The following is a 27,986-nucleotide window of genomic DNA, read 5'->3' on the forward strand; positions in this document are numbered from 1 at the left end:
ATTTTATTTCTCACATGAAATAATTATCAAATCTAATTATTACTTACATATGTATGTAATTACGAAAAGATAAAGATAAGATAAAGGCTTCACAGTATCCCAACTGTCCAAGTGTGTCCAATGTATGATTCACTGCTCCGGTAGATAATGGTCCTGGTTCTTTTGAGTCCTGTCGTTTTGTCCGGCCTTCCTTATAGGAATTATTATCCGAAATATTTATTTGACAGGCCCCACGTTGGGCGCCACTTAATATCCTTATAAAAATTCGAGTTGGACCTTCGGTTTCAATGTCAATCTTTATTCTGATCTTTAACTAAAATGCTTCGCTCAATCAAACCCCAGCTCGATGGAATTTCACCAACGTTTTCCGCTAGGCCATGCAACTCATAATTCATTAGTTTTTCCTCAAAACTGGTTTTGAGTAAAGTGTGAGAGCAATGGTTGTTACTGCGCGTACCCCATCAAAAAATCACTCGATCTTGGTCACGTAGGCAAAAGTAGTGTTGTAAAGCGTAAGCTGAGCTTTAACAAAAAATATAACATCAGCTAATTGTACATAGTTAGCGAATTTGTGCGGGTGGTCTTAACTTGTATAAGCACTAAAAAGGTACAACAGCTCGAAAAAAGTTCAGCGCTCGTTCTCAAATTTAGGTGAACCGTTGCACCTAAACGTAATTTTGAGATGATCATTTGCATCGTTTCTTCTCAAATAATTCAGCAATTTTGTTTTCAGTTATAAAAAATTAAAAGCCATTAAAAAATCCAAACCAGAATCATTCAAAATTTGTATATGAGTACAACAGTAATGTTTTCTACTTCATGGTTGCATTATCGATTCCTATCCAAAGTCTATCTAAAAATAGTAGTTTCCTCTCAATAATTCAAAAAATAAACAAATAAAAATTTTTGTTTGGTTATGATTGGTTTATTCGAAAGAGCAAATACTCCCAGTATCTATGGAATTGGATTTCATTCGTGTGCCTACTTCGGTTGGCTTCGCAGTAGCGCATCTCGTTAACCAAGTTCCAGACCTTAGTGATTTTTGCTCCGTGACACATCGAGCTACGAGGTAGCCAGTGGCATCGCTGAAACGACTGATAACTCGATTGCCGGACATGGGCTCTGTAGCATGGCGGGTCATCCTGCTGGAACCAAAGATCGTCCAAGTCCATATTTGCATTTTCCAATCACAAAAGATCTTTTAACATGCGTCTGTAGCGCACGTCATTGACCGAAATTTTGTTTCGAACAGCATTTTCGAGGAAAATGCTTGAAATTTCTAAAAAAATCTGAAAAAAACAACATCTTTCCGCTTTTCTGGCTACATTTTCTATAATAAGTCAACTTATTCGGATTCTAATTTGATCCACAGTTCAAATATTCATTACTGGTTAGCAAGTTAATATGGTAAGTGTTTACATCTCAAATTAACATTAAAAATTCATCGTTTTAATATCGAAACTCGCAATAGAACCTAAAGACTGCACCGATAAAAGCAGTTGTACGTGAATTCCTAGGGGAAAAAATCGTCTCATTAAACTTAACACCTAAGAAAATTTAGCTCTTTTCTACCAGTTATCAAATAATGATTTGCTCAAAATCATTGTTCTAGACCTGCATATTGCTAAGAGAAGCTCCACCGAGCGAAGTACCCAATAATCTGTGAAGACAGCTGCAAAGCCAAACTAATGGTTAAATTTTTCCTTCGGAAGCTTTCATTTCGCCTTTAACAATTACATCAGATATTTAGCCATAGCAGCGATGTAAAGAATTTTTGTATTTGTTTTTTTTTTTTTGAAACACTTCTCTTACACATTTTCTCCACTTATGCCGTGCATCTATTTCTAACTATTTATTTTTACTTACACACAAGACAGCGCAGTGCGCATCCTTCTTTTTCTCATTTACTTCACCTCCAGCATTTAGATTGGAAAAGTGATTTACAATGCGCCAGTAGTCAGCAAAGTTATTTTACAAAACTCAGCCCGCAGCAGCCAAACAAGTTTTGCGCAGCGTTTTGACCAACTTTACTAGCTATCGTTTCCGCACTCGAAAAAAAGGATCTGCGGAGAGTTGCTTTAATAGACGTCGTGCATATAAAACTGTACTGAAATGTCCTGCAGTTGTGCAATATACATATACAGTGTGAGTGTATGTATGTGTGTTTGGTGGTATAACTTTTTAGGAGATTTAATGCATCACCGCTTGACTGCTCTTACCTGTCGGCGTTGAGGGCAATAGAATATTTTTTTCTTCTAAATTGTTGTACTTACATCTCCTAGAAACTTATCTTCTGTATTAATTTTTCTATAATTCATTTTGACTTTAATTAATTTTCTTTTGGTCGGCGATTTAATAATTCCATTTCAGTGGCTTCTTTCGCATTCTGGTTATTAAGTAATTTAATATTTTTAATCGCTGACCGACCTCGTTATTCTGCACAACTTTGTACGTTTCCTGCCACCGCACAAGGAGTAGACTTATGTACCAAGCCAGCGCTGGCTTTCCGTTTCTCTGCTTTGACAGAATTCTTCTTATTTATAATTTTTTTTTTTTTGAAACTGACTGCTCTTAAAAGAAAGTTCAAAGTAAATGACTGACTGACGAATATTCTGCTGCGTTTACTGCTGTGTCGCCGTCCTTTTGATAAGTACATATTTACACCCTTTCGCTTATTTCGACTTGCCTTCTGTTTTCTGCTCCGCGGACTATTAGATATTTAATACTTTTACTCTTCTTAATTTGTGAAAATCCTTCAGTGTCTATTTGCTCTAGCAAGGAATGGCCACAACTGTTTCTGTTGCTGCTGAATTTATTGTTGTTGTACAGTAGCACTGAACATAATAACAAAGGAGTAACCAAAGCTTACCATTGTCATTCGCCTAGCGTAGAGCTTAAGTGCCTAAGCCGCTCATTTCTGCAATGCTGATCAGCTTTTCTACTTTACTACTAACCATTAGCGTAGTTTAGTATTTTCGCTGACACAGTGGGTGGAGTGTGGGTGGACCCTGTATAATTTTCACTTACCACATTTTACCAATTTGCGCTTCTTCTTCTTTAAGTAATTCACCAAAACTTAATTATGCACAAAAATTGAAATTTTACCTTCCGTTTTTTAACTTTTCTTGTTTCTCTGACTTTCTACTTGTACTTTGCAGGTTTGGCGACATCCTTGGCGTCGGTCGTATCACAAACGCAGGAAGGCTCAATGGGAAACAGATTCCAATTACTGCTCGATTGTAAGTAAAAAGAAACGCTCAAGCGCATTCCTTCCAAAGTATCATTTGCTTTAGATATTATTTTTAAGTTATTACAATAGAATAAAATGAGATTGAGTTAACTTTTATAAAAATTACTGAACATATTTTGGTGGTTGGTTTTTAAAAAGATGACTGGTTTTTAAAAACAAAAGGCGCTATTTTATTACAATGTAGGTGAAATTGGCAGCCGCTGGAGCCGACGGTGCATTTCTGCTACGAAAAAGCCTCTGTTACTCAGAGTCAGCATAAAACAGTAGGTTCCTTAATTTGTGGGCCAACTTCCACACCCACATATCACAAATTGAAGAATCAGCTTGACCAAATATTCCATTTGAATATATAAGTAAATTAACAGGAATTTATGGGCCCACTATATGTGTACGTTTACCTCAGGGCGCCTATTTATATAAGACTTAAGCCAAATTATTTCAGAAAAATATTAAGTTTTGTATGATTTCACGATTTTAAAATGCCTCAAAAAATCTAGCTTCTTATAAATAGCATTAATTTTTAAAAATTATTTTTTTCAAAAATATAACCTGAGGTAATAGAAGAGTTTCAGCTTAAAAGCCTTGCATAGAAATGTGTGAAACTTTTAAGAAAATAATGAACATTTTATGCCATGTTTGATTTGCTATTTGTGGAAGATAAGTTTGCGGAAATCTGGAAAAAGTTGAATTTCTGAGATATCATTGGAACGATATTTTCTCAATCTTCTTGGAGATTGGAAATTCCTATCCCATTTATTATTTTTTCTACATACTTATATCACTCTTTTAATTCCGTTGATGAAGTTTTGATTTTCGAAGGTATTTTGAAATGGGTTCAGCTCGCGTAAGTATTAATAGGTATATAATATAATATATAATATATTGCCTAATTAATGTAAAATCTCCAAATCTTCGAAGATGGAACATCTTAACATCTAAAACATCTATAGAAATCATTATGCAAGCCTTAGTCTCCCCTGTAGGGAGGCATATATTCGTTTTTGAGTACCTCGTTAAGTTTTCCATTTTTCATTCGTCAAAGTGAACATCATGCTCTGCAGGTGCCAATATTAGTCCAACTCTTGTTCTCTCCTTAACTTGCGGAGGTAGGAAACCCAGTGGGGCTTGCACAATTATGTTCCGCATCTATTTTCCCGAAAACGTTGTTGGGTCCATGGTTAGTCCTCAACTTATTCCTAGTTACCCGTGACCGACTTAAGCACCTTAATTGCAGCTTGACTGCCTATAGGGAAGGAGAGAAGTTAGTCATACCAACCAGCTTTTCCGACATGCCAATTGCATAGATCTCGGTTTAGAAAGCACTACCGAGGAATTCCATGTCAAGTGATCTAAATATTTTTGACATGATCTTGAATTTCATTAAACATTGTTTTATTTGTTAATTGTAGTCTTGTCTTGAGTATAGTAAGAAGTAAGCTGGAATAATTCTGAAAAAGAAAGATCCTTTTGAATCACTCGACATTTAATCGTTAAACAGAGGCCTAGAAATATGAAAGTTTTTTGCCAACAGTTTGAAGTTTGCCAATATTTTCTGTTTCGAACTCAGTAAAAAAGTAATTGGTTGCAGATTCATTAATTGTTACTCTCTTATACTATAAAGTCATTTTATGTTTTGGTGGTTCTAACGAATCATAATCGACCTACATACTAAAACTGCGTTAAGGGTGTTTATGATAAACCTCAAATAGCTCAAATAAGAATCAAATATTTCATTTGTTCAATAATATTGACGAATTTAAGTTTTTTCCAGTTTTTTAACGGGCTTTTGTTGTTGCTGCTTTCTTCTGGTTTCGCGTACTAACCAAGCAATTATATAACATAACTATTATCGCAAAAAATAGATAAATAAGAAATAAAAATAATAACTTGTGTTTCCTAGATGACACTCGTTAGTTTTTATACGCTAACATCCATCTTCGCCGATTATATAATTTGATGTGCAGTGCTTCAGATGTTAATTGTTTGCAGAGTTTGAAATGCATTCCATTAAATGCTTTTTTATGTAATACTTAAACAAACAAACCATTTTTTTACAATAGTTAACTTAAGAAACGTTAGAAATTCGCGTCAAAGAAGCGCCACATAGAGTTTGTAGTCTGTGCTGCGTTAATTTAATAAATCTTTCCGATAAAATTTGTGTTAAAAAATTGTTTGGGTAAGCAAAGCACTTAATATTCGATCAAACTTTTTAAGATTCGTAACTTTTACTTTCTGTTTTATTTGATTTTTACTTTCTGTTTTATTTTACAAAAATTTATAAAAATACATTGTTGTTGTAAAATTAATGCTTTTTATGAAAATAAAAGTGCGCGACTTATGGCTACCTCAAACGAAAGCCTTACAGGAACCAGCGGTTTGTCGAATCTAAATGAAAACTATTCGAAAACGATTTCGATTTTTTCCATCCCACTCGAAAATGAGAACACCACCACGAAAGCGAGTCGGAATTCATATCGTTTTACATTTTAAATTGAGTTGGAATGCAGAGCAGCCGTTTTTAGTGAATTCTTATAAGAGTAGTTTTTACGCGAGGAATAATACCTTTTATTAAAGTATATTATTATTATACTATATTATTATTTAAGAAATTAGATTATTTCAAAATAAGATAATTGTAATACTAATATTAAGAATTCTACAATTTTATTTCAATACGAGTAGTTAAAAAAACCTATACAAAATAATGCTTAAAAAAGAAATAATTAAAAAATAATATTTTTACCAAGGTTCGTGAAATACCTCCTTATGACGAAGGCAGACGCCTGTTGGACTTAATGGATATGTCAGTATTTGACTTTCTTACTGGAAATATGGACCGACATCATTATGAGACTTTCAAGTGAGTAATTTAATTTTCATAACCAGAAATTTACAAGATTGAGGCCTTTATCGAAAGCCCAAACAAATTAGGAAATACTATAGTTCTGACTTTTACACCATAAATTTGATAAACGTAATCCCATAATCACAAACAATAATAATCTAAAGAGAGCCACAGACATATGAACATCTCTTAACAGTCGGCTTAAAACCGTTTCGCCACACACTGTGGCACGGTTGACGATTTTAGTTTCACGTTGTTCGACGCCGAGTAAACATGGAACGCGGAGAGAAAACAATTATCATGGCACTACACACCAATTGCGAAAAAAAAACAAAAAAAACATGTTTGTCAATTTTTAACCACACACTTCACCCACATCGATCTGAGTTATCGATATCGAGTTATCTGTCTACTACATTTGACAAAACGTAAAATTCAAAAGAAAGCTTTTTTCGAAAGATACTAAAAAAAGAATGGATAAACGTATTGACTTCTGTATAATATAGAAATCCTATATGAAAAGTAATTTTTCTCGAAAGCAATACGAGCACGTCTACAGGCCGTCATACGAGAATTAAAATTTTCAAGAACTCTGCTCTAGAATCGTTGTAGCACTTTTTGCTATCTCATCTACTATTTCGTTCCCCATAACGCCTTTGTGACCAGTCACCCAATAGATATGCAGCCTACTGTTTGCGGCTAGCCTTTCTATGGCCTCCCTGCCTGGTCGAACATTTTTGGACTTACTACAATATGAGCTTATTGCTTTTATTGCTGCTTGACTGTCCACGTATATAAATTTATTTATTTATTAATTGTTGAGTTCTTTCTTGTTCTAGTGTAGGCTAACTCCGCGGCTTTCCCCACAGCAAAAACTTCCGTTTGGAAAATACTGCTGTGGTCTGGCAGCTTGATAGGTTACCTTATCCCTAGTTTTGAGCAGTAAATACCCGCTCCCGCTCCATCTAAAGTTTTAGAGCCATCTGTATAAATGTGAAAAGTTCTATGGCCAGACTTCATGCCTTTGTGCAATCCCTCCTCTTCAATTGTAGTGCGAAACCTTCTCTCCCAATTAAAGTGCGGAGTCAGTGGCTTGTCGACTCGATCGGATGATTATTTCGACCAAACAAATCACATAGTATAGTTTGCGACACAGAACGCGTAAAATGCATTAACACGTTTTGGAATTTTTACGTGACAGATGACAAGGCGGCCGCCGTAGCGGAATGGATTGGTGCGTGACTACTATTCGGAAAACCGGAGAACGTATGTTCGAATCTTCGTGAAATGCGAAAATTATATTAACAAAAAGTTTTTTCTAATAGCGGGTATCTATATTTCTGCCAAGAAAAAACTCCTCTTAAAAATAACTAAAAAAATCTGACTTTCGCAGTCAACTTGAAGCTGTATGTCCCTCCATTTGTAAAACAACATCAAGACGCACACCCAATTAGGAGGAGCAGCTCGGCCAAACACCCAAATAGGGTGTAAGCGCCAATTGTACATATATATGTATACATAGATGACAATGTCATGAAGTTAGTAACCAGCTGATTGGCTCTCATTCTTTGATGTTGTACTATACAGCTTTAACCTTTTGGGTAAACATGTTGCGTACAATAAGGCGCATGATAAAAAAATATATTTTTTAAAGTATACGAGCAAGGCGAATTGAGTATCGAAGGCACCATTAAAAAAACAGCTCTTTGCGGTTTTCACAAGTCTGATGTCAGCTCCCTTCGTAATACAAAGCAAACATGTTTGTGAAAATTCAGTCAATGGCTTGGTAGTATTGAGATTTGAACTAATTTAACTAATAATTTTAAGATTTAAACGAAACAAACTAATGAAAACGAAGTGCCGCGTATTAAGTTTTTAAAGCACAAATAAATATAAAGCCTCCAAATGCAGTTTGTTTTCGTTTTTATGCGGAAGACGCCGTGGCAAGAAAGTGTGCGTGGGTGCGTGTACTTCGTTATGTTTTGTTGTTTCCATTACTTTTGCCTACGCATGACTTAAGGAATGACTCTATCTTGGAGAATAAAAAAGTTGAAAGATCCGCCTTTTCGTTGACAGCTCCACACCATTTTCCACCCACTACTGACATTGTTTGTATCCTTTATAGCTTATTTCTAAGAAGATTTCCGGGACTTGTGCTAATATAACCAGCGACTTCTAGAAAAACTTGCCAATTCGGCAAGCTGATCCCTTTGTCATATTTGCTTTATTTATGCTTTGTCACTTTTTAATACATGATTGGCATTCGAGTTAATAAAATGTATAATAACATATTCGCCTTTATCCACTTTCCCTGCTCTCAACTTCATACACACACATACATATGTATATAAAAATATTTTTCTTGATAGGTAGCCTGAACTAAGAAAATCTCTATGCTCGCTATCAGTCGTTACAAAACGATTTCAAACTAGCGAAAAAGGGTACAGTGACCGCTTACAAAAGTTCGCATTGTGATACGCACACTATGTAAATGCTATCTATGGCTCCAGATTGACTAGAAAACCGCCAGTTAGCATCCAATCGTTTTCTCTACAATGTGCGGTTTGCTTGCTGTCTCTCAAACGTCGTAATAATTTTTAATTAACTTTTAATGAGCTACACTGAGATCCCGCAAAATTTCCATTTAGCTCTACCACCACCGCTACCACTCTGCTGCGTATCGTACAAATTGAAGGAAAGTTTTCTTCGTATGTCTTCGTCCGTGAGGAGGAGAGCGAAACTGAATGAGGACTTTTTAGTTCGTTTGGACTTGTTTGGCAACAAAATATCGCGAAGTGACGTTGCGTTCTATTGCGCTGTGGTCTGTCTCTTTTCTGCGACGGTTTGGCTCCTGAGAACTGGAACTCGTCCTTTTGCTGTTCAATTAAAATTGTAAAAATTGCATTTCCTAATTTTTCTTTTCGACAATTTGACGCATTTTAATTGTAGTTTACAGAGCAGCTGCGTCAGTGAATTTTGCAACGTGATCTTTTGTGGATTTTTATTCATTTTCACAGCTTTTCAAGTGGGAGCTGCGAGAGTGCTAATACTTTAGTTGGCTATAAGTTTTCGTAAGTTGACTTTTGCGTGCGTGCGAATGTATGCAAGTATGCGAAAAAGTTCAAAAGATTTCAGTTAGTTTCGGTGACAGCACATAAATGTTTGTGGCTGGTTAGGAATGAAAACTTACGTGCTGGATAAGTAAAGTTGGGCTCACCAAAGCGTGGCTGCAATATGCCAGTTTGTTTACTTAAATTGTGGACGGGCATAAGAAAGTTGGACGTAGAAAGTACTGTCACATGATAGCACATTTTGGGAAAAACAAATTTATAACAATGAAAGTAAAGAGCAAACTCTTCAGCGAATTGTGTTAAGAGACGTTACAAATTTTAAGACTAATCAATTGAATAAACGCTAACCGGGATCCATTCGCGAGTATTATTCAAAAATATCAAATGCAATAACTAAAATTTGCATTTAAAATGTATCGTTACAGCCTCGTCAATAGACATGCATACATACATATACGCTTTGCTGTCCTTCTGGCTTCTCTTAAGCGTTCTTAGTTAATCCATAGCTCATATCATCAACCACTTATTAAATATGTCTGTGCACAATTCATGTATGTATGTAAATATTTTCTATTGAATTTGCATACACTCTGATGTGCCCACATCCACAGGCGTATATAGTATGTATATGAACACATACATATGTATGTAAACATTGTTGCTGATAGCTTTACTTATATGCCTTGCGTTATATGTTTAATGCGATTGGATTACTTCCACTTACTTACTTACTTGGCCTTGTTTGCTTTTACAGCATACCCAAAATGCATTTCGTGCATTTGCAATGCAAACAAATTCCGAGAGGCTTGCTTGTGTATATGATGCATAGTGGAACAATTCGTATTAAAAATTTTATAAAATCTTCGATCGTTAACACAGTCACAAAAAAATTTTTTTTCTGGCCTGAGAGTTTGATGCGCTCGGACATCAATTGTTGAGTGTTTGGATGTATGCAGTTTTATGTGTCTTCCGAATATCAGATTGTTTTCTATGAGGAGCCTTTTCATGCCAGAAATACACTCGGAGATTTGCTATTGCCTACTGAGGGGTGGCCGCTGACTATGACTGCTGTACGTTTTTGGAGTCCTCAAAAAATACTCCAAAATAAACTGAATCTCAAACAATTCCCAGCAGCTGATAATAGACGCCAGAAGCAGCTCGCATAAATAAACAAATGTTTGCAGTACTGGAAAGCAACTGCCAAAAATTACAATTGTTTGGAAGCACTTAAGGCGGGAGGGGTAGAGAGAGGCCCGAAAAAATGATGATGATTTTCAATAATTTTTTTTTTGCTAGTCAATATCTTTATTTTACAAGAAAAATACCATAGCATTAGTACATAATGTTTCGACTTGACTTTAACAAAATTAAAAAAATAAAATAAAATAATTGTTGTAAAAGTTGTCGCTGTTTGTGTGGAGCCCGTTTCTTCGGAAGTGTCTTGCGGGGATCATTACAAGTCCTTGAAGATTCATCTAAAATCAATCGGGCAAGAGAAATTATAACAACATAATATAACATATTTTTCAGATTTTCGAGAAAAAACCGACCTTTAATTATTTAAAAAAAAACCAAAATTAAAAAAAAAACACACGAATTTGTATGTTTTTCAAAAGCCGTATAAATTTTATTGAAATCGACCAAGCGATTTTTAAATTACAGCGATCACCAGTTCAAAAAACATAGTTTTCAGAAAAACGCATTCAAAGTTTTGCCATCGACTTATGTAGAGCCTGAGCGCCCTATGTTAATTGTTGAATAACTCGAAATGCATTTGTCGGATTCACTTCAAAATTTCACTGAATACTGCTAAGATATTATACTTTAAGAAAGCGCAAAAAAACTTCAACCCCTTAGTGAATATGTGGGAGTAACACCGCATTCATACAAGGCAACTTTTGATGTTTCAGCTCGTAACTTGTGAAGCTCGTACTCTGTCAACACCCTTTGTGTTCTCGTTCTCCAGATTATTCTTGTTCACTGTAGATCGAAAACTAACAATTGCAAAGTTCCGTTCCACAAAAGGTTCCGTGTATGAACGTGGTCTAATGAAACTTGCCAAATACCAGAAAAGAGAGTTGGCAGCTTTGAAAATAGTTAGTTGTACCAGTTTTATGAGGTATACACTTGCGGTGAATCTGGTTTGATAACTTTGTTGCTGCTGTCAGATGTGAATTTTTACACAAGCAAGCAGAGCCTAAACATAGGGAGTAGAAAACTGGCGAATCAAAGGTGCCCAATAATTGTTTAAGCAAAAAACTATTTGTAAGCACATGGTATAAAATACGAGTTTTGGCTATGCAATAACAAGACTGATGCTGTAGCATATTTTGTTTTAGTTCCTTATACATTGAGTTATTATCATCTTCAACTTACATTTCTCCTGTATACCTGCAGCGTACCATTCGAACCTTCCTTTTAATGCAGATATGATTTTAGAAAAGAGATGGAAGTCACACAGCACAAGATCAGAAAAATAAAATCGATGGCCACAGGTATACTATATTTGGCTAGAAACCTTTGACAGACAATGCCAAATAAGCTGGTGGGTTGCCTTGGTAGAAGTTCCATGACTGGGCCTTCAATCATTTTGGTCAGTTTTTTCTCATTCTCTCACAGAGCTCGGTAGATAGCTCGGTGGGTAGCTCAATATCCGTAAAACATCTGTGTTTGTCGTAGGAGAGCAACCCGGGCTTTGATTATCTCGGCCAGCTTGAAATTGTTTTACTCATTCAGAAACATGTTCTCGCGACATACAGATGTACATAAATTTATTGAATTAACTATTCTTTCAATTAATACGCGTTTCAGTTATGAGGTTTTCAAATTTTATGTGAAATTTCACAACAATTAAATTTACTGCTCTATTTTTGAAATCAAAATTTTTTCAGCGAAAAAAAAAACCTTGATTAAAAGTGTGAAACAGTAATGGCTCTGTACAGCACTCGGCTGCACCAAACCAAGAAATTGATTCACAAGTAAAAAGAATATTTTTCCGGCTTTCGGATATATTCCCGAAATCGGGATATGGGCTTTTGAAGTTCTAAATCGGAACTTTAGTAACAAATTATTTTTAATTATTGTAAATAAATAACTCAAAAATAAGAATAGGTGCATGGTTCGCTTAAATGGTATATAACTTTTTTCAAACTTTTATTTTTATTTTATTACATGCGTTATAAGCGGTTAAAGGTGAGGTCTTTGAAAAATTAAATGTTTTGATTATTTTTAAAATTTAGTATTAAATATAAGTGCTAATGAAAATATTTTAAAGTGATAAATATATTTGTTATGAATATAAATTCGTTGGGACATCTTAAAAAGGTTTAAAAATTTTAATAAATAAATTAAAAAAGCCAATTCTATAGTGTTGACTTTGAAGGACAATTTGACGAAGTCTAGATGGAATTAAATCTTAGTCATAAAATTAATAATAATAAAATATTTTGGAATACAAAGTTTGGGGAAAGTTCAGAAATAAACAACTCTTCCCGTAATAAGCTGCTGTAATGAAAAGAAAAGTGTATGAGAATGAAAATCAACTTCAAAAGATATATTTTCATTACTTCATACGATTAAAGCAGACAGATGCCCGATTTCTTTAAATTGCCTTTAATTAGTTTTCGCAATCGCATTTTTGAAATAGCTCTCTAAAGGTTGGTGTTCACTTGGTATGCATTATTAAAACATCTTAATATTTTCCTCTGCGGCCTTAATCAATTGAATCAAAAATTATTTCTTGTCCAGAGAATGGTGATTTTCTGACGATCAGTTTTTTTTTTAAATTATTAAGTTTTTGGTAAAAACAATTTTTTTGACGATTCTGAAAAGAAATTGGAAAATATGTTGTTAGGTGGACGGAAAGTATATTTAAGAAATATTGTGTTACAACAGCGATTAAATGAACCAACATATTTTTATACGCGTACCTATAGAGACTCGAAATCCCTCAATGGAAAGAATTTTAGAAAAATGTGTGGAAAACAAGTGATGAGTCGAATTCATATAACTTATACATATGTACACGTACAAGCGCTCTTTAGGTGCATATGCATTTGCATATACAGTCACTCATACGTTTTTTGATACAGATACGATTTTTTATGTGTATTATAGCTCACAATATTTTGCGAAAATGGTAAAACGTAGTATGCAGTTATTTAACTTATTTTGTCTTATTTAATTTCTCAACATAACATACAAAAATCGGCTCACTAATTTTATTATAATGTATAAAAATAAAAACAGAAGTAATGCCGCAGTTTAAATGATACAGTTAAAAAAGAGCAATTATTTATTTATAATTTTAAAAAAATTTAAGGAATTTAGTACTTTATTGGGTATCTTTTATTATCAATTAGAGCTTGGAGTCTAAGTGGCATGGAGTCAACTAATTTTTGAACTATGATGACTCTGCCACGCATTCTTCTCTTCACAAAAATATCTAGATACACAATTTTTTTTTATTTTGGGTAAATCAAAGAAAACCACAATTTTTTTTGATGTTGGCGATAAAAATCATTTTATTTGGTCCAAATAGATTTGTTGACATCACTTTTTGAATATGATATGTATCTCTTAAATGGCCGCCTTGAGCCTGTAAGGCGTATTGTGCCCGTTTTGCAGCATTTTCCATAGTTTTAGCTAACATTTCGGCTGGAATAGTAGCTATTTCCTCCGTTGTTCTTGAGCTCTTCTATGGTCTTTGGCTTATTAATATAAACCTTTGATTTTAAATATCCCCACAAGAAGAAGTCAGGTGGCATTAAATCGGGCGAAGGCGGTGGCCAGTCAAAATCGCAATTTTTTGACATCAAACGACGAGGATTCAATTTCTTCAAAAAATCGATTGTGGTGCGAGCTGTGAGTGGTGGAGCGCCGTCTTGTTGAAACCAGAACTGTGGTTATCATATCGCGATAACGCTCCTGTTTCTTCTTGATTTGACTTCTTTTGTTGAATGTAAATTTCAACAATTTGGGAGCGCTCGCATGGCGTGTACTGTTCCATGGTAAAAGTCTGCTTGGACTGACGCTTCCAACGCGGTATGCTATTAAGCGATTTGACGTCTCTGTCAAAAGATACAGGGTTGCCAGATGGGCCCGTCGCATATAGGCAATCCTGTATACTGTAGGTTCTGTTCGCTCTGCTTGTTGTGGTCGAATAGAGAATGTTAACGGTACGTACTTAAAAAAGTTGTCAAAAAATTGAAATCAAATTAAGAAGTGATAGCTTTCAGATACATATTTTTGGTATTCTTAATACAATTTGTGCCATCAAAACAGCTCACTTAAGCCAACCAGTCATATTTTTATAAGAAATAATATAACAGGGGCAGGAAACGGTCCAATTCGATTAATCATTGTCGATACTATTTTCACGCATCAATTTTACCCGAATTGAAAATCTCATACTAGATTACCATAACCAGATCAAAAAACACGGAACACTGTGTAGAACAAAAAACTAGCTCCGAAATTTTGATACAAATTTGCATAAAATTCAGCACATGGAAAAACGGATGTTTGCGACACGCAACTGCATTTGTTACATAAAGTAAATTTCAAAATTTGTATCTCAATAACATAATTACACCTATATTAGGGCGGGTCGATTTAAAAATCGCTCATTGTTCTGTGAAAATCGTATTCTAGGGATCAAAATAAGAAACTTTGCCGAAGGAACCATACCTCTAAATGAAATTCTGATGTCCCCCAATTTGAAAATATCACCATTTTTGGCCTTTACGTGAAAAAATCAGCTAAATGGCTATGTTTTTTCTTTATTTTTATTTATTTATAATAATATTTATTATTTATTTATAATATCTATTTTTTCTCTTAAGAAATTTAGTTAGTCAGAACATATGTAAATGAAAAAATTAATTTAAGTGAGTTATAGAAAAGAAACTAAAAAGTTCGATCCAAATTGGGGGAGTTTCTTATTTTGATCCCTAGAATATGATTTTCACAGAGCAATGGGCGATTTTTTTGCCTCCCCACAAATCGACCCGGCCTAACCTATATCCAATAAAAATAGCTCTCGTTCATGAACTAAATAAAAAAATCTTTCAAATAAATCTACCCTTTTAAATTTTAGTATTATGCTGATATATCGCAGCTCACTTCACTGTATTCTGTTAAAATTATCATCTCAAGTGCATTTGCGAGTCCAATAAGCTACATAAGCTTACACATGTACATATCTACATCTTTTCTAATATATGCACACAACAATGACAAGGGGAGCAAATATGTATATGCATAGAGATATATATAAATATGTATATTATGTATAATATTAACCACAAACCGCGCAAATTACTTAAACAGTCAAATATATATGTTCGCGGCTCACACAAGGATTCACATTGATCCCATTCAACTAAGTGAAAATTATTCATAATTCATACCCTACATAAAAGTGCGAGAGTCATACTAATCGCATTGCAATGCTTTTGTAATGATGCATGCGGATTACAAACTCCAGTTATTTGCATAGCCCGTAGTCATATTGAAGTAAATTGATGCCAGTACCAGAAGTTGAGAGAGAGACGGCATATATTAAGTTAGCTTGTGTCAGTTCATTGCACATGTTCACCCATTGTGCACCACCAGTTAATGGACAGCGCTGATGGCAGGCAACCTACCTTTATCAACCTATTTGAGTGTAAAATGCGTTGCTGCCTTCAAACGCCTTTAAACACTATCCAACTATTCGGTTTCATACTGTTCCCGTTGTCTCTATTCACAGTTTGGAATAATACCATTTTGACAGTGCTTAGGTACCTTTGTTTACTTATCAAATTGTCTGCTGTGTTATAAAATAACGTAGTAAGCTTAAAGCATTGTAATGCATTCAACTGTGCAACAATTACATAAGTATAGCGGCTAATCGTACTATTATACGCAAGAGTTGCTCATACGCCACGTATTGCTATGGAGCTTAAAAGGCGGCATAAGCCGATAATACAGCGAAAAGTTCAAAAGCAGCCAGTGTGCTCAATTGCCGAATTCGGCAATAGGTAAAGCATGAATGAGTGTAATTTTCAAAAATGCTGCAATAAAAATATAGAGTGCTTCTTAATCCTCTAACTTTTGTGGAGTACAAAGTCTGTGGTAATTTCCTATAAAAAAGCCTACAATTGGCGGAAATTATGCATTTACTCAGACAAAGTTTAAATTACAAAAGAGAATAAATAACAAAAACACAATCGACTGCAAAAAGCTTGAATTAGCTCAAGTATGTTAAATTGCACGCTATAACAATTATTGCTTTCTCCGTCTGCTTCCAAACCACGGCCCTGACCAAATATACGGAGAATAAATGTGGAACCCAACGAACATTTACCGAGATATAACTAATAAATATGTGTAAATTGTTTTGTTGTCGCTTTTATTCTAAGTATTATATCACTACGCAGCTTTTTTGCGTTAATCTGAAAATTTTAAAGGGTGCACCTTTTACATCGGTATATAAACATTGAATACGTTTGACATTTATTAATGGACTGACTTGTGTAGAGATAATTTTGAAATGCCATTTCTGTAAATTTTTTCGCCTTGAATAAAATGAAAAGTCCAACTGCTGGATGCACAAACAAAGCAAAATGGAGGTACTTTAAGCGGCCTCGTTTCGCCACTTCTCTGCTCGCTATCTCACTTGACCTACAATATGCATGTAATTTGTGACAACAACAACAAAATTATCGAGCAAGATCCGCCGCTAGCGCGTATGGTTATACGGCATAAAGTTCGGAACCGAATTGCAGCGAGGCAGTAGGTAACGGGTTAAAGGACGGTGATCAGCTGAGCAAATTCCGTCGGAGAACTCAGTCTATTACAATAAAAACAATTGTGACGAAAACGGAAAACACTATTGCGATGGGACGGTTTTCAGCTGATATTTAGGCGTTACAATAAAATTAATTTTTGACGTGATAACGTCGTATAATTCGATGTAGCCGGCTGCATGCACCAAAAAATGCGGCGTTATCTTGCTCATGCGCCGTTACCTTGGTTGAACTGCAACCGAGAGCGCGGAACGAACGACAAAGAGCACAATGGGCCCCGCGTTCGGCAACGTTCGACATCTGGCGCTCTCCTACTTGAGTGATCATATAAATGTATGTATATGCGCATGTGTATATAAATTAACATATTTGTATTTGCATATGCCTTCTTCCTGTGTGCATGGTAATGAACCATTTCTCTGTTGAGAATAGGACGATGATAGGAAAAGCATAAAATGAAAGGGTGTGCTTCTAGTATAATGTGTCTCGAAAAAGTCAAATCGATAATGGTGCCTCTTAGTGTTCTTGACTTATTAACGTCTGATGCATAATCGAAATTGAACATATCTTTCATGAATTTGATAAATGTTTCGTTATTTTTCACGTTTGTCTAAATGTTACTTGATCAATTTCAAACCGATTCCATTCAACTCCTCCTCTATATCCATACAAAATATCTATCAAACAAATAAAATTAAAATTTTCTTTTGAAAAAACGCAACCATTCCATCAGTATTTCCTTATGACGTTGTCACGTTAAACTGTCTTCAGTAAACCGACTTTACAGACAACGTCTTTTTTTAGAATAAAAAAAACATAAAAAATAATAATTTTTTTGTTAAAAATTTTGGAGATACAATTTTTTTTCGTCATTTATGAAATAAACTTTTCTTAAATTTTTCTCAGTTTTTTTTTTAATTTTCGCTAACAGATGCGTATTCAATTAACTTTTCGAGGTATATTGAAGTACGTGTTCACTACATTGAAAAATGAGTGCAAAATACTGCATTCCACGTCTGTTTTCACACCGATCGCAGTGCCACTCGTGCATTAGTAAGCATTTTAGATAGAAGTCAAAGATGTCGTACCGATTTTCCGCAAAAAGTCATTTGTTCACAAATTTATATAACTGAAAGTATAACCAATTTTCAGAATTCCACATTTCAGATACCTCTCAGTATAAGACGAGTTTCTTAAATATACATACGTACATAAATGTGAAGATAGTTAGTTTGTTGTTTCTGGATTTCTAACTCGTCCAATCGATTGCAATTAAGTTAGAGTGAGTTGTTACGTTCAAATTGCCCTCTTGATAATTTTATGCGCCGAAACTTCTACGATTGAGCCCTTCAAAAGTTATGTTGGTTTTTCAATACTGAAAACTCCCGTTCGTTCCGCGCTCTCGGTTGCAGTTCAACCAAGGTAACGGCGCATGAGCAAGATAACGCTGCATTTTTTGGTGCATGCAGCCGGCTACATCGAATTATACGACGTTATCACGTCAAAAATTAATTTTATTGCGTGCACAACAGAGTGAAATAACAATCAAATTTACTATAATAAGGATGAAATATAAGCACGCTTCCAACTTGAGATTAAAATCTTTTAAATCCATGTCTACTGGGGTACTCTGAAAATAAATAAATTCAACAAAAATGAGCATTGCTGCTGATACTCACCGCTAAACCATCTGTGCCATTTGCTGCACAAAGCACAGAGGTTAATTGTATTCAAATTATTTCACTTAAACCTTCTTTATAACTGAAAGTAATGGAAAAGTAAAAGCTTAATTCACAATAGACCAACTATAAAAATTCAATAGATTATGTAAATGCAAATGATGCAGCAAATGGTAGGGAAAACGCAACTTATTTTACAAATGTTCTTTGAACCTCTCTTTTGTCTGTTTAAAATTGCAAAACCAAAACTTTCGCTTCAGTTCAGTTGCGGTGCACTAATAGTTTAATTAAAATATCAAAGGAAAACAATGAAAAAGGAATTGTGAGAAAAACAAACTCAACGTTGAAGCATGAAGGGAAATGGTGCAGGGCAGTGTTTGGTTTTTAAATGGACGCTTATTTTAGATAATTTTTAATATATACTTCTGCTCAAATATGAACGAGACTTTATCAATAAATATTTATAAATATATATATATATAAAATAAATTTTTGTTGGATGGTAGGACTGTTATAAGCTTACATGGCAAATTTCAGCGTGATATGTCACATAGTTTGTTTTCTGTGCTACTGTAAACAAGTCAAGCTCGAGTGTCTTCTTCGAATTTAACGGTGGAAATTCAAGTTGGACAAAGAATTTGTTTGAAATTTTGTTATTCCAACAAAATTTCGGCTTCAGACGCCTTAAAAATGTTTCAGACAAACTATGGGGACTCTGCTCTATCGCGTGCACGTGTTTTCCAGTGGTACAAATCGTTCAAAGAGGGCTGTACATCGGTTGAAAACTTGCCTCATGAACGTCGTCCAGCAACATCAGTAAAAGAGGAAAACATCGGAAAAGTAAAGGAAATTGTGCTTGAAAATCGCCGTGTGACCGAAAGAGAGATAGCTAGTGAGCTGAGCATATCAAATGGATTCGTTCATACTATTATTCATGATGTCTTGGGCATGAGACGAGTGTCCGCACGTCTTGTTCCAAAATTGTTGAATTTTCTTCATAAAGAACAACGCAAAACTGTCGCTAAGGAAATGCTCGCCATGACTGATACGGACATCCGGCACCGTTTGTGTCTTATTGAATCAGTCTCGTTTATATTTGAGCAGAAGATATGTAGAAAAATAAAAAAACGGTTTTCGTTAATAAAATTTTATTCAAATGTATTCTATTTCTTCTTACATACACCCCGTTACAAAATTATGAACCGGTCATTATGTTTTTATAAAAATATAGCAAATAAATCGTATAATGCAAAATTTTAAACATTTTATTGTATACAATTTTTGAATTTTTTCGAAACTTAATATACAAAAAAAATTTTGGATTTTCGTTATGTGGAAGAAAATGAACAACAAAAATTTTCAACAATCAACAGCTATCAGCAAAAACCTTTTCTAACATTGGATGTTTCATGCCCATAGCGGAATCAAAACCGGACACTACCCAGTTACGGCGGTATTATTAAGGAAATTAACAAAATATTTATTTTATTTCAATTTCCTTTTATAAAACTGCTAATTGCCAGCGTAGCATAGCCAACAAATGCGTAAGTTAATGTAAATATTTAGAGGTTGGCAAATTTGACAAACGTAATTAGTAGTTCTACAGATTGCTTGAAGGCTAAGTAGTAAAAATGTCGATATTTCTGTTGGCTTTAGACGGGGAAAGGCAGTCCGGACTATACTGAGAGATTCTCTTTCTAAAATACGTTTACAGCTCCGAATTTAATTTTTAATGAAAGAACTGTTTTTGTTATGAGTATAAAGCCGTGCGGCACAAATTATAGACTCACTTTCAGCTACAATTGCACGTTCAACAAATAAGCGACATCAGGTATAAAGGTAAAGCTATTATTCCAGCTTCCATGTATCATTCAGATAAAGTTGCGTTTTATATATTAAATAAAGCCATTGATATTTGTGCAGCCACTCTAGCCGAATGGGTGTGTGACTACCACTTGGTTGTGCCCGGATTCGAAACACCTGGCATGAAACAGCAAATGATAGGAACAGTTATTTCTAATAGCGGTCAAGTCTTGGCACACAATGTCAACTTCTGCCATGAAAAAGCTGCCATAAAAAACCGTGAGCCGCTCGGAGGTGGCAAAAAAAGCCTCAATTTGAAGAAAAATATCAAGACTAACACCACAAATAGAATCAGAAGTTCGGCTAACACCTCAAATCAGATTATATTATCAATATTTTTTCTGCACTATTTTTCAATAGTCGGTAAAAAATATTTTTACAGCAATAGTTTTCAGTTATCATTAAAAAATATTTTTACTGCAATTGTTTCAGTAATCAATTAAAAAAAGGTCTGTATGTATTGCCCAACAATTTATTTGTACAATACATTTTGGTAGAATAATTCACTCCCAACGAAGTATGAGAAATTTTACATTTTTTTCTTAGATTAACATCAAAAAAGGATGTATTTATAAAATAGGAAGTCGCATGATAATGGAAATGCGTGTAAAAGAAAACTCGAGTTCGGATGGCAATGGCCTCAATTCAAGCAAATTCATGCTAATATAAAAAATTTAACTGTGGGTTGATCACCACAATCGGAACGTAAATTATGCAAAATCTTCTATTGGGAAATGCCGCACAGTTATGTGAAATATTAAATGACCAAAGGAAAATGATATCATCACTTTCTGAAAATCAGTCAGTACTTGTTAAACATACACTCTACCCCATTTTCCAGGATTTATTCGGTTTAAGTTCTTCTTTCATTTCACTTGTGTAAAGGCCGAAAAAAATCTGGTTTAGCTGAATTTGCTTTGTGTGCATCAAAAAATGCTTTCCTGTCCTTAAGAATTTCATTAATAATAGTCAAAAGAATGACAAAACAATAACTAATAACTAGAATAAGTTTCTGCTCATTTGGCCAAAGCAATCATTACAATACATACCTATATTTTATGCCCCTTGCGATTGGCAAATTTCTCTTATGGGAGTGCCTGCTAATCGGATCAAATTTATCTTTTCGGAGTTATTTCTCCCTTAGTGATTTACACAATTCGTTGAAACTCATTTGTTGTGTTTAATTTTAAAGTAACTCACGCGACATGCATAGTGGCTAGGTTTCTATTGATCTCAATTCTACTGCTTCCGAAAATTCTTCCTTTTCTTTTAATAATACGCATGCCGCACCGATCGCAAAGGGTTATAACATTATTTTATCCTGTGTGTGCTGCTACTATGGATGATCCTATTGGCAGAATATCTTGACATGTACATGGAATAACATTTTTTTACTGGTTTTTGTATTCCTTCGTGTATGCTGTACGTGTATGCAGCGTAGTAAGATTTTCGCAGATTCTAACGAAAAAGTTATTACTGAGTTGAAATGGTTCGTTTCGTAGAGTAGAATCACTGCATTCGCCGATCGTAGCGCCATTTCGAAGATTTTTCATAGAATTAGAGATATTTTTAAAATTTGGAAAAACTAAAAATAATAAAAAAAATTTCGTAGTTAAATTATTTAAAACGACCACCAGCTTTTATTCTATGCTATGTAGAAAATTTATGGCGAAATCTGTGAAAGGAGCTCATTAGAAGGAAATGTCTTAAATTAAGTAACTTTAAGCCAATTTTCATATGCAGCAAATGAGCGATGTTAGTATTTTAATAAGTCCACCGTGTGCCAGCTAATTTTTGTTTGTAAGTTCATTTTATATTTGGCGATAGAACGGGAAAAAGTAAGCAAAAGCTAAACATTTGGCGAATTTACTGTATAGGAGACCAGCTGGCGTCGGAAGTATCCCCCTGTTATCAATGTTAACATTAATCGGATATTATTGGAACAGGATGTGACCCACTTTTACTTGTTTGCCATTCAAGTAAAAGTATTTTTTAACACTTAAATATAAATATAATAAATAATAAAATAATTTTTTTTTCTTATTCCAGAGCTTTCGGCAATAACACATTTACGCTGCATGTAGATCATGGGCGTGGTTTTGGAAAAGCCTTCCATGACGAATTAACAATTTTGGCTCCCCTACTGCAGTGCTGCATGATACGCACATCGACGCTGAAAAGGATATTGGAGTAAGTGGAAAACAAAACAAACACAAACTTATAATAAGTTTTTTGACTTTTTAGGATAAATATTTACTACTTCTTAAGCAATTTTTTTTTTTGGCAGACAATTTTATTTTTAAATTAAAAATGTCTAGGAATCAAAAGTTGCTTGTAATATTTGAAATCAGAGTTTTTCTTAATATTTTTTTTTCATTACACCTGAGACTATGCTCAGTAATTCAAATACGTTTAGTGAAACAGTAAAAATATTGTGTATTTGGTGCGTTTACCCACGGTTCCCCACTATTCCTGAGTGAAAAGAAAACAACAATCATTCTCAGCAAGACAATGATCGTATTTGCCATATTTGACTTCCAGCGATTACTGGATCATCATCATCATTATCATTAGCACTATAATTTCGGGCAGACCGTTGTTTCCACATCTACGATTGTCCAATCCAATGATCCTCTACTATGCCCCTCTAGTTATTGATCACCATTTTCCTCATGTCGGCTTTGGCCTGATCAATCCAGCATTTATTTGGTATCCCTCAACCTCTTCGTCCAATTGGTTATTTATGGAACGTTATACTGGCAGTTCTCCATTTGGGCATTCTGTACATGTGCCCCAACCAACTGAATCATTGACTTTTTATAAAGCGTATTGCGTTTTCATTATGCATCAATGCGTTGAGCTCGTGATTGTATTTTATCTGATATGTTCTATCATCTAACCGAAATGAACCATATATTGCCCGCAGTATCTTTCTTCCTTAGTGTTTGGTCGATGTCTGTTGTTTTAAGTACCCATACCTCGGTGTGGTATGTTGTACGGGTCTTACAAGCATTTTATACATTGTCATCTTTTGAGCAAAGTAATCGAGATTTGAATAATTTTATGTGTGCAAATAATGCTTCATTTGCCGCGCTTACTCGATCATTTATTGCCACGGAAGGGTCAGAATTACTGCTGATGAAGAGACCTAAACATCTTAATTTGTCCAATCTCTGTATACATTCACCATCCATTTCAATGTGCGCATGATCACACGTTTTCTTTGCGTATATTTTCGTTTTCTCTGTATTTACACGTAGACCCATTTGTAATACATTCTTAAGGGGGAACGATGTATGGGAATTTTTTTTTGTAAGTAGGAATGATTAATCGAGGTTCAGACAAAAGGCAATTTATTATAAATGTATTAAACTATCTCGATGTAAATTTTTATTAAAAAATATTGAAAATTGACAAATTTATGTAAATAAACGTAACGAGTTAAAAAAAAAATGTCGTCATTTGGTGGCAGCGATACAGCAATGAATAATCATCTGAAATCAAAACACCAAACATTTTATTAATCTACACAATAGTGGCTATCGTTGTGCGTAGCTGTTGTTTTTTTTTTTTTTTTTTTTTTTTTTTTGTTTTTTGTTTTTTTTTTTTTTTTTGTTTTTTGTTTTTTGAGAAAATGGTGGTGATTTGAATTTCGATGTGTGTTTTTCACCGTTTTTTTGATTTTCAAGAGGCCCAAAAAAATAGTTATTTTCCAAATTTTGAAAATCGGCTGCGTACAACGATAGCCAATGCGATAACAAAAATTTTGAAAAAAAAATATTAAAATCGGTTCATTAGTCTTCAAGAATACGTTGCCACCGTATAAAAAAAGTCGTTTCAAGAAAAACGCGTTTGAAATAAAGCATCGTATCGTTAGCGCTACGGGGCCGAACCGACGGGCGCTCACTTAAGTGCACATAGAATCGGGAATAAAGCGAATTCGCTTTAAAATTTTTACCACATCTTCTTGAGTAGTTGTACTAACAATTTATGTGGCGTTCCCCTTAAGTTTTCTTAAATCATGACAATGTCACCGGCAGAAGCCAACACTTACGAAGTGAAGCTAATAATCGATTACGACCTCTTCAGAAACTTGAAAAATTCTTTCATGGCATTTTTCCTCGAATGAACTGTGGAACAATATTTTGCAGAGCTGAAAAAAAAAATTTTGCACAACTAATACTATTGGTCGAGAACTGAAGTAAAGGGAAACTATATTGCATAAAAACTAGTTTCATTTCAAAATTCCCTTTTTGTTCCTTTTTTGTTAATTTCAATACTTTTCCACCAACCGTATTAAAATAGCAAATTTTTCATGGACAACTCAATTAAGTTAAGATTGCAAAAGTGACAAATGTTCGAAGGCAAACGATTGATGGATATATAAATGTGGTTTTAAGATGTGCATTTGCAAGCTTACTGAAGTAAAAGAGAATTGTACCAATTACCTACAAATGTATTCAATTGCTATGATTTAAAAAGAAAGAAATATAATGCTTTGTGTTGAGGACATGAACCCCAATCTCATAGATATGTAACTAATTAATTTAATTCTATGTATTAAAATTTACTCACCCTCTCATAGTCACCTTTACCCTTTCACATCGCAGTTAAATACCCTAAACTGCCACCAGACAGATTATAACTGTTACTCACCCGCGCATACGAATTGAGCACGGCATAAAAGTTAATATAAGAAAAGTACAATAACTACACTCTGATACTATCGATGATATGTTTAATAATCCAGTAGATAATTTTATGACATATATCTTCTAACTATGATGCCCGGCATACGCACTCCACGGCTACGAGTTACAGCGTCCATTTGATCAGTTTAATTTTTGCCTATTTCTTCCAATAACTCTCACCTAATGACGTTTTTGCGTCCACCGTTGCGTCATTGCGAAAAAAATAAAGACCGACTAAATCAAGAAATAGTTTTTTCTAATAGCGGTCGCCCCTCGGCACCTCCATGAAAAAGCTCATATTAAAAAATATCTGCCATTCGGAGTTGGCTTGAAAATGTAGGTCCCTTCATTTGTAGAACAACATCAAGACGTAGCCCTCAAATAGGAGGAGGAGATCGGCCAGCACCCAAAAAAGGTGCACGCGTCCTGAAAGAAAATGTCACAACAGTTTGCAATTCTCAGTTCACGAACCATAGCTATCGATATCCATAGCTCTCATGCAGTTAAAAAAACACCCTATATAAACTAAGCAATCGAAATTATTTCCAAATAAATAAGAAAATCGCATCCACACAAACGAATTTCTCAGACGAAGGCTAACAAGTGAAACTTTACCCAAAGCGAGAAATAGCACACTTTGTGGTAAGGCTTTCCGTAATTGCGTTTTAATTTGTACTTAAATTAATTCTTCTAAATGTTTACTAGATAATGCAGCTTTTTATGTATCATTATATAACTTTTTATACTTTTCTTGTACTTTATTGCTTCACAGATTCCACAATGGGCCCAAACCGCTGTCTGAATTAATGCGCGAGTCCATGGCCGTCGATCCGATACGGCCTATTCTATGGGAACCCCACTTAGCGGCGCTCGATCGACGTGTGACTCTGATTTTGAATGGCGTACGCGATTGCATAAAGAAGAATCCGCCAGAGGAGGGCTTAGATTCGGAGGACTTCCTTTCGTAGCAACTAAAGCAACACAGGCGGCTCAAATTTACCGAGGGCCAAATTCAGTTCTTATTGCGACGTAAAAATCGTCAAACAAGAATGACAGTTTAGCATTCGAATTTAGGAGACTTAATGTTGTAGTAAAATAAGAAAAGAGAACATGTAAAAATAGAATGGGAAATATGTAATATTTGTTAGTGGTTGACTAGTTGAATTTAGAAAAAAAGCGTACGAAATTAGGAAATGCATTGCATTAGAATTTACGATAAGCAAAAAACAAAACGAATAAAGCGTTAGTGTATCAATGCACTAATGAAATATTAAGTAAAGGGCATGGGCAATGACTTGTTGAAGGATAGGAGCTTTTAAAAACCCACGGCTCGCCCAATAAGCTAAGCCTTTGCCAAATTTTGGAAAAATATGTGACAATTCATTCGTAGGCTTAAAGTGATAACAAACGTAATTAAAAAAATAAACTAAAAACATAATCTCTAATAATTTAACCAAATTAGTAAATAATTAAGAAAGAAGTAAGAATATGAAAGATTTGCAAATTCAAATCCCATACATTTTGCGGTAGTTGAAGTTTTTGAAAAATTTTTGCGCAAATTGGAAATGTACCTTTTATAAATAATTTATTAAATTATTTACTAAACAAAAAAATTAGTGGGAAAACAATAAGAATTAAAAAAAACAAAACTGATTGGCAGCTATGTATGCTTTAAAAGAAAAACGAAAAAATCATTTTATAAGTACAGTAGTAGTCAAAAGTGCGTAACTCTATGCAGTGTAGTAAAAATAACAACGAAGTGAGCAGCCACTAAAAAGTGTAAAAAAAAGTAAAATGGTTTGACGATGACTCCTTCGAAACAACTAAATGAAAGACTAAATAACTAACATTTTATCATAAATTTGCTCTTTAATTTATTATTAGGATTGGTGTCTTTTAGGTTCTCAATTTAATTTATACAGTTTTTAGGTACTAAACGTAAAAGGGATTTTACTTAAAACTTTATTTATTTTTGGGAAAAAACATTTATACCATAAATATAATAATATAAATTCATATTTAGAAAAGTATTAAATATATTTTTTTCAATTATCAACAACTCCAAAAAAAAGATATATATATATTATATATACATATATATTAGAGTTACAAAATTTTGTTTTAAGTTCGAAATCAAAAATGTCTATAATTAGCAGACTTTCTTATAATAATTTAATCTGTAAATACATGTAATTAAAATAATTTCAGACAGGAATGGTCACAATTATAAATTGAGGGAAAACGAAAAGAAAAATGTGTGCAATATGTTATAGTCCATACTAATTTCTATTTTTATTATTATTTTTATTTTTGCAAATCATTGATCAAAAGTACAAATTCATATCAGTTTTCTGTTTTTTTTTTTGTCTAAAAGTTTCATAAATTTTTATATTTATTTTCTGCTCAAGTATAATAAATATTCCCTGATCTTAATTTTATTAGTTTTTTTTTTAATAAATTTTTGAACAAAAGAACATATTTTGCTTACATACTTGATAAAAAATCTCAATCTTAATTTTCATTTAACTTTAAATTTTTTTTTAAAACCTATATATTTGTTGAAGTAAATATTCATACTAATTTCCTAGTTTTGTTGGTTTTTTTTGTCGAACATTTTAATAAATTTTGATTTTTATTATTTACTCAAAGTCTTTGATTCAAGTTCTTGATCTTAATTATTTTTTTTTTTTTGAAAAATGTTTGATCAAAAATAAAGTTTCATTTTTAATTTATGTTTTTTTCTTTTTTTTTCAAAAATTTTAATCAATTTTTATGCTTATTTTTTACCAAAAATAAT

At 33.9% G+C, this 27,986-nt stretch overlaps 1 protein-coding gene across 1 annotated transcript in view; it reads left to right on the forward strand.

Moving 5' to 3' along the window:
- Positions 1–22,692, forward strand: part of LOC129248158 (extracellular serine/threonine protein CG31145) — a 120,101-nt gene extending 97,409 nt beyond the window's left edge. Inside the window, exons 7-9 of the mRNA XM_054887609.1 lie at positions 3,159–3,239; positions 5,998–6,110; positions 22,548–22,692. Of these exons, the coding sequence (XP_054743584.1) occupies positions 3,159–3,239; positions 5,998–6,110; positions 22,548–22,692 (339 nt within the window). The remainder of the gene's footprint in view (positions 1–3,158; positions 3,240–5,997; positions 6,111–22,547) is intronic.
- Positions 22,693–27,986: the final 5,294 nt, after the last annotated feature.

This window comes from Anastrepha obliqua, chromosome 1 (genome assembly GCF_027943255.1).
Source record: "Anastrepha obliqua isolate idAnaObli1 chromosome 1, idAnaObli1_1.0, whole genome shotgun sequence".
In the NCBI taxonomy this organism is placed as follows: Eukaryota; Metazoa; Arthropoda; class Insecta; order Diptera; family Tephritidae; genus Anastrepha; species Anastrepha obliqua.